This window comes from Elephantulus edwardii, unplaced genomic scaffold (genome assembly GCF_000299155.1).
Source record: "Elephantulus edwardii isolate Elephantulus edwardi_28Jun2011 unplaced genomic scaffold, EleEdw1.0 scaffold00272, whole genome shotgun sequence".
Taxonomy (NCBI): Eukaryota; Metazoa; Chordata; class Mammalia; order Macroscelidea; family Macroscelididae; genus Elephantulus; species Elephantulus edwardii.
This window is the reverse complement of record NW_006400022.1, coordinates 2,358,159-2,367,698: the sequence shown is the minus strand read 5'-3', so window position 1 is coordinate 2,367,698 and position 9,540 is coordinate 2,358,159. Positions and strand designations below refer to the sequence as shown.

The 9,540-nt window shown below is 37.2% G+C and overlaps 1 protein-coding gene across 1 annotated transcript in view; it reads left to right on the top strand.

Moving 5' to 3' along the window:
- The window catches only part of CERS3 (ceramide synthase 3), a 185,713-nt gene that overhangs the window by 39,192 nt on the left and 136,981 nt on the right, over nt 1–9,540 (top strand). Inside the window, exon 2 of the mRNA XM_006900052.1 lies at nt 6,843–6,960. Coding sequence (XP_006900114.1) covers nt 6,843–6,960 — 118 coding nt within the window. The remainder of the gene's footprint in view (nt 1–6,842; nt 6,961–9,540) is intronic.

Here is a 9,540-nt window from a genome sequence, read left to right as displayed (position 1 = left end):
TAAATTAAAAAAAAATATATATATATAATCCTAAAAAAAAAATTGGGTTTTTTTTGGTTGTTTTTGTTGTTGAAGTTGGGAACAAAGACAAAGACAGAATAATAAAAGCTGCTAAAGAAAAACAGAATAATCTACAAAAAAGTTCAATTAAAATAAAGCTCTAACTTCTCAGCAGAAAGCATGTGATTAAGAAGAAAATGGGATGGTATATAAAAAAACTGAAGAAAAAGAATTCCCAGTCAAGAATCATGAAAATGGTACATCAAATATGAAGGAAGAAGTTGGTCATTCACAGAAAAGAAAGAATTTAAGGAATTTCTAAAAGAAAACAAGACCAATTATACATTAAGTACTAAAAATGTCATTCACACAAAGATAAGTGGATGGACCAAAGTAACTAGCAACAAAACAAAAAAGAACTCAGCATAATGGCAACAATTAAATCTGGTCTATGGATAATTACACCGAGCGAGCGTGAATGTCTTAAGTGCACCAATTAAATAAAATGAGCAGCAGAATGAATTTTAAAAAAGCAATGCCCATCAATAGAAGCCTACTGGATACAAATTGAATAAACAAGGTGAAAGAATAAAAATAAAAATTGTAGAAGAATACCAAACAAATGAGTTGTTAAAGAAAGTAGGAGCAGCAGTAATGATCTGAGAAAATAGATTTCATGGTGAAGACCAGCATAAGAGACAAGGAAGGACACTACATAATGCTCAAAGCCTATATAGAACAAGTAGACATAACCTTAATTAATATCTAACACCAAATTATTATTGTTGTTGTCATTATTGATTGCCATCAGGTTGAATATGACTCATAGTTGTATGAACTTTATGAACTACACACCTGAATCTTGTCCTATCTGTGTCATTGTCATAATTTCTGAAATACTGAGCCTATTGTTGTAGTTTTTGTGTCAATAATCTCGTTGAGGGTCTTCATTTTTTTCTTTTCTGTTCCTCCACCATGATTCCCTCTTCTGGAAATAGCCACTTTTTTAGCAACATGCTTAAAGTATATGAAAAAAAGCTTTGTCATCATTGCCTCTAAGGAGCACTCTTGCTGTACTTTCCAAGATATATCAGTGTGTTCTTTTGGCAGTCCATGGACAATTTAATACTCTTCTTCAACACCAAATTTCAAATGCATCAATTCTTCTCTCATCTTTATTCATTGTCCAGCCCTCAAATGCATAGAAAGTGATTGAAAAGACCATGGCCTGAATCAGGCACATCTTAGCACTAGAACTGTTATCATTGCTCTTAAAAAATTTTGGAGACGTTCCCAGTGCAATATGCCTCCTGATCTCCTGACTGCTGGTACCAAGTGTGTTGTTGATTGGGGATGCAAGTAAGATAAAGTACTTGGAAGTATCAAACCTTCTCCATCTATCATGATAATGTCTATTGGTCCAGTGGTAAGAATTTTTTATTTCTTGATGTTAACCTGTAATCCATATTAAAAACTGTAGCCTTTAATCTTCTGCAATGAGCACTTCAAGTGCTCCTCATTTTCAGAAAGCAAGGTTGTGTCATCTGTATAGCACATGTTGTTGGTGAGTCTTCCTCTGATCCTGATGCCATGTAATTCTTCATAGAGTTCAGCTTCCTGGATTATTTGCTCAGCAGACAGATCAAATAGGTACAGAGGGTACAACCCTGACACACACCCTTACTGATTTTAAACCATGTAGTAAACTCATCCAGGGCTGCATCTGATAGTTGAAACATGTCAATTGGTATTCGATCAATTCTTGGGGCTTTTTTCTCCCCCCTAGTGCCTTCAACTTCTGCTTATACGGTACTTTCTGAAATTTTCCAATGTAATTATGTTCTTTTTGGTACAGTAACTCTGTGTATTCCCTCCATCTTTTTTTGATATTTCCTGGATCATTCAACATATTGTCTATAGCATCTTTCAATAGTGTGACTCGAAGCTTAAATTTGTCTTTAAATTCTTTTAGCTTGAGAAATGAAGAGTGAGTTCTTCCCTTTCTATTATCCAATTCTAGCTCTCTGCATATTTCATTATAATATAGAATTTTAATTTATTGTCTTTCAGAGCTGCCCTTTGAAATTTTCTTTCAGCTCTTTTTTTTCAATTGGTTTGCTTGCAAAGTTCATATATATTGTGTTTCACACCTTTTGTCTTTCATATTCTGTTTCATACAAATATTTTCATGCATTCTGTTTTACAAAATTAATCACCTTTGGACCTTGCCCATCAATCCTTGTTTTTTCACCCAGATCCTTCCCATCCCCATTTTCTTTTCTCCTTCCTTACACTTACCAAACTGAGTAACACTTCTGTTTAACCCTTACTCATCCTCATCCCTCTGCTTGCAACCCTTTCCCCCTTGACCACCCGTACATGTTTTACTAGTTATCCTTGTGTTTTTACAATAATGGTCTTATGCAGCATTTGCCCTTATGAGACTGAATTAGTTCACTCAGCATAAGGTTCTCAAGTTTCTCCCAAGTTATTCTGTTGTTGTTATGTGCTGTCATGTTGCCCTAACTCACACTGAACCTATGTACAACAGCTCTGAACCCTGCTCTATTCTGAGCCAAACTTATTGTCTCTGACACACCCAGCCCCTTTCCCCAAGTCACTGAGGCAATCCATCTCATCTAGGTTCTTCTGCTCTTGTGCTGTCCCTTCACCTTCCCAAGTATGATGTCTTTCTTCAAGGACTGGTTCCTCCTTGCAACATTCCAAAAGTATGTCATACAGAGCTTGTGAATTCTTGCTTCCAAGGAGCAGCCTGGTTTCACCCCCTCCAGGATGATTATGTTTGTTTTTCTAGCAGTCTATGGTATATTCAATACTCTTCTCCAGACCACAGCTCAAAGGCATTAATTTTCCTCTATCATCCCTAATTATTTTCCAGCTTTCTGATGCATTACACATAATTGTGAATCCATGGCCTGGATCAGACACCCCTTACTCTCCAGACTGACCTCATTGCTGTTTGGTACTCTGAAGAAGTCCCTGACAGCAGACTTTCCCAGTGCAATTCGTCTTTTAATGTTTTGCCCATCCTTGAGTATTAAAACTCAAGGCTTAAATTTGTTCTTCTGTTCCTTCAGCTTAAGAAATGCTGAGTGGCCCCTTTTGATTTTCTGACTCCAGCTCTTTTCACATTTCGTTATAATACTTAGCTTTGTCTTCCTGTGCTGCCCGTTGAAATTTTCTGTTTATGTCCATAACCACTTGATTTGTTCTCTTTGCTTTGGATTCTCGACGCTTTTAATGCAATACTCAGAGGCTAATCTGACACCCATCTTGTCTTCCTCCTCTATTCTTTATATCATCCCACAATTCCCGTGGTCTTCACTCCTTAGTGTTCAAGGTCTCAAATCTGTTCCTGGTATGGTTTTAAAATTCAAGTAGAATGGAATTAAGGTTGAATTTTTGTTCGTGTGGATTTGATTTAACCTCCCTTAGCTTCAACTTGAACTTGCATATGAATAGTTGGTGGTCTGTTCCACAATCACAACCTGCCAAGTTTTCACAACTGATATTGAGCTTCCCCAGTGATTCTTCCAACAGATGTAGTCATTCTGATTCCTATGCATATCATCAAGTGAAATCCATGTGTATAGTCTTTGTTTATGCTTCTTATAAAAAAGAATTTGCAATGAATAGGTCATTTATTGTATAGACTTCTATTATTCTGTCTCCAGTCTCATTTTGTCACCAAGTCCATGTTTTCTGACTATTGATCCTTTTTGTTGGTCCTGAATGTTGCATAGTATTCCATTGTGAATGTACCACAATTTCACAATCCATTTGGGCTTGTCCATTTTCTTGTGATAGTGAATAATGCTGCTATGAACTTTAGTGGACAAATTTCCATTTGTGTCTCAGTTCTAAAATCCTTGGCTAAGGTGCGCCTGATACAGGCCATGGTTTTTGCAACCACTTGTTATGCATCAGAGAGTTTGGCAATGACTAGGGAGGATAGAAGGAGAATTGACGCCTTTGAGCTGTGGTGCTGGAGAAGAGTATTGAATATACCATGGACTGCCAAGAAAACAAACAGACTCATCCTAGAGAGGGTTAAACCAGGCTGCTCCTTGGAGGCAAGGATTCTGGGGCTTCGTCTGACATACTTTGGACATGTTGTAAGGAGAGACAGGTCTTTAGAGAGGGACATCATGCTGGGTAGAGTAGAGGGACAGCGCAGGAGGGGAAGACCCTCTATGAGGTGGATTGATTCAGTGACTGGGGTAATCGGGATGGGTGTGTCAGAGGCAATGAGATTGGCACAGGATAGAGCAGGGTTTAGGGCTGTTGTACATAGGGTCACTATGAGTCGCAAATGACTTGACGGCACATAACAACAACAACAACAACAACAACAATATGCCAAGCAGTGGGATAGCTGAGTCATATGGAATTTCTATGTTCAGCTTTCTGAGGAAATGCCAAACTGCCTTCCAGATAGGTTGCACCATTTCACAATCCCAGCATCATTATATAAAAGTTCCTAATATCCACATCCTCTCCACCATTTATTGCTCGCTGTCCTGTTAAACTTTGCCACTGTTACTGGGATAAAATGATATCACATTGTGGTTTTGATTTGCATCTCTCTAATTGCCATTGATTTAGATCATTTCTCCATGTGTTTGTTTTCCATCCAAATATCTTCCTTTGTGAAAAGTTTTTCCATGACTTTTGATAAAAGACCCTTCTCTAAAATGGTATTTCCAAATGTTTTTTCCCAGTCCTCTTCAGACTGTGAGTTACTGGCTATATTTGGCAGTCTTTTTATAGGCTAGGCCTTCCAAGCTTGGTCCCAGTTTGTTATGGTTTGAGGCTTTATTCTGATCCACCTTGAGTTGATTTTTGGGTGATTTTATAGTGTGAGATATGGATCCTGTTTTGACTTTTTGCAAGTAGCTGTTCAATTCTGCCAGCACCATTTGTTGAAGAGTTTGTCATTTCCCCATTTGATAGCTTTTATTTCTTTGTCGAATATCAGTTGACTGTAGATAGATGGATCCTTTCTGGGTTTTCAATTCTGTTCCACTGGTCTATGTGTCATTGTACCAGTATCATGCTGTTTTGGTTACTACCTCTGTGTAGTAGGTTTTGATATCAGGGAATGCTATGCTTCCCACTTCATATTTGTTTTTCAGAAGTGATTTGCTTATTCGGAGTCTCTTTCCTCTCTAAATAAACTTGACTATTTCCCTTAGATATCCTTGAAAAAGGAATTTGCTATCTATTGGGATTCCGTTGAACATGTAGATTGCTTTTGGTAGAATTGTCATTTTCACAGTATTGAGTCTTCTCATTCATGAACAAGAAACATTCCCCATTTCTTTAGGTCTTTTATTGTGTCTTTCAAAAAATGTTCTGTAGTTTCCTTTGTATAGGTCTTTTATGGCTCTAGTTACATCCACTCCCAAGTACTCAATTTGTGGTTGGCTATCATAAATGGTATTGCTTTTTTATTTCCTTCTCTGCATTACTATAGAGGAAGAACACTGAGTTTTTTTTTCTATTAATCTTGTATCCTGCCACTCTACTAAATTGATCTACTAAGTTTAACAGTTTTGTTGTTGTTAAATCTTGGGATTTTCTGTGTGCACTATCATATCATCTGCATAGACGGACAGTTTAACCATCTCTTTGCCAATCGGATGCCTTTTATTTCCTTCTTTTGTCATATTGCCCTAACATGTACTTCCAATACAATATTGCATAAAAGTGGAGACAGTGGACATCCTTGTGATACAGGGAAAATTTCTCTGTAGAGCATGATTGGAAGAGATCCATGTATTTTTCCCTTTCCAAAAAATGGTCCAACAGAATGTGGAAACTATCAAATAAGATCACTAGTATTACATACAAGTAAAATAGTGCTGAGGACCATTCAAAACCACTTAAACAGTACTTTAAGTGTAGGGAATTTCCAGAAGTCAAATGATGATTTAGAAGAGGCCATGATTCCAGGGATATCATTGCTGATATCAGATCGATCCAAGTTGAAAGTAATGAATACTAGAACAATATTTATTTATGTTTTATTGACTATGCAAAGGCATTTGTGTAACAAGTTATGACTAACATTGAGAAGAATTGGAATCCCAGAACACTTAGTTGTGCTCATGACAAACCTATACCTTGCCCATGAAGCTGAAGAAAGGGAACACTAAATGGTTTGACAAGTGTATCAAGGTTGTATCCTCTCTCCATATCCATCCAATCTGTATTTCACCTTACGTGTATCCACAATTAACATCCTTAATAGCAGCAGTCAGGAAATCAGATGTATTGCACTGGGAAAGTCTGCAATTAGGAATCTCTCCAAATGATTGAGCAGCAATGTAGTCAATTTGTGGTGTAAAGTATTCCTGGTTCTGGACATTGTCTTTCTAATAACTTTCTATGCATTTGAGAGCTAGACAATGAATAAAGATATAACAGAAGATGAATTGATGTATCTGAGTCAGGAAGTGGGAAAATGGACAGGGTTCAGATCTGTTGTTCATAGGGTTGCTATGGGTCATACTTGACTCAATGGCACCTAACTACCACGCTCATCTTTCAGCTTTGGAACGGATGATACATTTTAACTGCCAAAGAGTTATTGCCTTTAAGCTAGCAATGCAACTCTTTATGAATTACACCACCAGAGCTCCCTTGAACTTTTATGAGTTAAAAGTTGATTGGAGATAGCCCCAGGGACTACATAAATAAATGAGCTTTCATTTTATTATTTTTTAGCTTTCATTTATAATATAAAGGTATAGTTCCAGGTTTCTGATGTATTTATGGGCACATTTTAAGATTTTGGGTGTACTTTCATATTTTTGTAGGTTTATTGCCACACCTCTAGCAAAAACATTTGGGATTACAAATGCAGTTCGCAGAAATATTACACCGAATGCTGTCTTAGAAAATTTTTTTAAATATTCCACAAGGCATCCATCACGGGTAAGTACAAATTCTTTGCATCTGGATTTAAAAATCTTCTTTCTTAATGTTTCTGTTAGTGATGTATAGTTTACCTTATCTGTGGAAAAGATCTGTTCCAATTGACTTGTACGTTATTTTATACATTCAGAGTCATTTCTTTGCACTATTGACAGATCAAACATTACATAAGAATAGCAAGTAAATGCTATAAGAGAACAAAAGTATTAATAGTTTAACTAAAAATTAATGCAAAAAATTTGATGTCAAGATCACTATTTCAAAATTTAATTCTAATTTGTGTTGTTATGTGCCATCGAGTTGCCTGCGACTCATAGTGACCTTATGTACAACAGCCCTAAACTCTGCCCTATCCTGTGCCAATCTCACCATCTCCGACACACCTGCCCCATTAACCCAGTCACCGAATCAATCCATCTCATCGAGGGTGTTCCTCTCCTGTGCTGTCCATCCACCCTCCCAAGCATGACATCCCTCTCCAAGGACTGGTCCTTCCTTGTAATATGTCCAGATTATGCCAGATGAAGCTTCAGAATCCTTGCCTCCAAGGAACAGCCCGGCTTTACCCTCTCCAGGACAAACCTGTTTGTTTCCCTAGTAGTCCATGTTATATTCAGTACTCTTCTCCAATACCACATTTCAAAGGCATCAATTCTCCTTCCATTATCCCTAGTCATTGTCCAGCTCTCCCATGCATAGCAAGTAATTGCAAAGACCATGGCATGTATCAGGCACACCTTAGTCTCCAGACTGACATCTTTGCATTTCAGCACTTTAGATAGGTCTCTAAGCACAGACTTTCCCATCAAAACACATCTTTTAATTTCCTGGCTACTGGTGCCAAGAGTGTTGACTGTGGATCCAAGCAAATAAAAACTGTGAACAATCTCAATCTGTTCATTATGATGCTGCCAATTGGCCCAGTGGTGAGAATCTTTGTTTTCTTGATATTGAATCTCAATCCATCCTGAAGACTGCATTCCCTGACCTTCCACAGCAAGTGCTTCAGATCCTCTTCAGTTTCAGCAAGTAAGGTCGTGTCATTTGCATAATGCAGATTGCTAATGATTCTTCCTCCAATCCTGATGCAACATTTCTCCTCATAGAGCCCAACCTCCCAGATAACCTGTTCTGCATAAAGATTGAAAAGGTATGGAGACAGGATACAACCCTGGCGTACACCCTTCCCAATTTTGAACCATGTAGTGTTTTCTTGCTCTGTTCTGATGACTACCTCCTGGTTCAAGTATAGGTTGCACACTAGCACAATCAAGTGTTCTGGGATTCCCATTCTTCTCAGAGTTAGCCACAGTTTGTTATGATCCACACAGTCAAATGCCTTTACATAATCAATGAAACAAAGATAGATATTCTTCTGGTACTCCTTGCTTTCAGCCAAGATCCATCTAACATTAGCTGCAATATCCCCAATACTACAGCCCCAACTAAACCCAGCCTGCACTTTCTGGTAGTTCTCTGTTGATGTGCTCTTCCAGTTGTTTTTGGATAATCTTCAACAGAATCTTACTTGCATGTGATATTAATGATATTGTTCGATAGTTTCCATACTCTGTGGGATCATCTTTCTTTGGAATGAGAACAAATATAGATTTCCTCCAGTCAGTTGACCAAGTGCTTGTTCTCCAGATTTCTTGGCACAACTTGGTGAGCACATCTATGGCAGCATCTGTTAGTTGAAATATGTCAATTAGTATACCATCAATTCCTGGGTAGGTTATAGATATATAAAATGTACTGGTCAAAGAGAGCAGAATATATTTTATGGTTATGGAACCATAAACATATAAAAGTGAGGATTGGAGTAACTTTCTTTTTTAATTTAATTTTTAAAAATTATTAACATTTTAATGAAAGTTTACAGAAAATTTAGATTTCCATTCACTCATTGTTGCACATTTTCCTCCCTACTTTCCCTTACCCCAGTTTGCTTTTCTCTTAAAAAGATTCTTTCATTGCTGCACAATTTTCTCCTTTCCCCCACCCCCTACTCCCTAGTCCAATTTGCTATGCACCTCTTATTCTGGACTCTTGCCATGCAAATAAGACCTAATCAATACTCATTTTATAAACAGTTCTTTCCTCATCTGTTTCAATGCAGTACTCATCATTTATTTTTCTTTGTTTCCCCCAACCCCTATATCAGTCCTATTTTATAAGAGTGGCATTATGCAGTGTTTTTGTTGTGGAGATATTTCACTCAGCACAATGTCCTCCAGAGTCACTCATTTTGGATAATATTTTATGAGTTCCTTGTAGTTCAGCTGCATCATAATCCATTGTGTGAGTATATCACAGTTTCTCTATTCATTTGGTTTTTTTAGAACAAAAATTCAATCATTGTTTTTTATTCTTAATAAAATATGTTCAGCACAGTATTTACATTGCATTTCTCTGAGAAGCATTTGGTATCTTAAATAAAGAAGGTATATTAAATAGCTCTATATTTGATGGCATATGAGTATGCAAGTTCAAGCTGAAGCTGAGGAAAATTAAACCAAATCCACAGGAGCCAAAATATGACTTTGATTTCATACCACCTGAATTTCAGAATCATCTCAG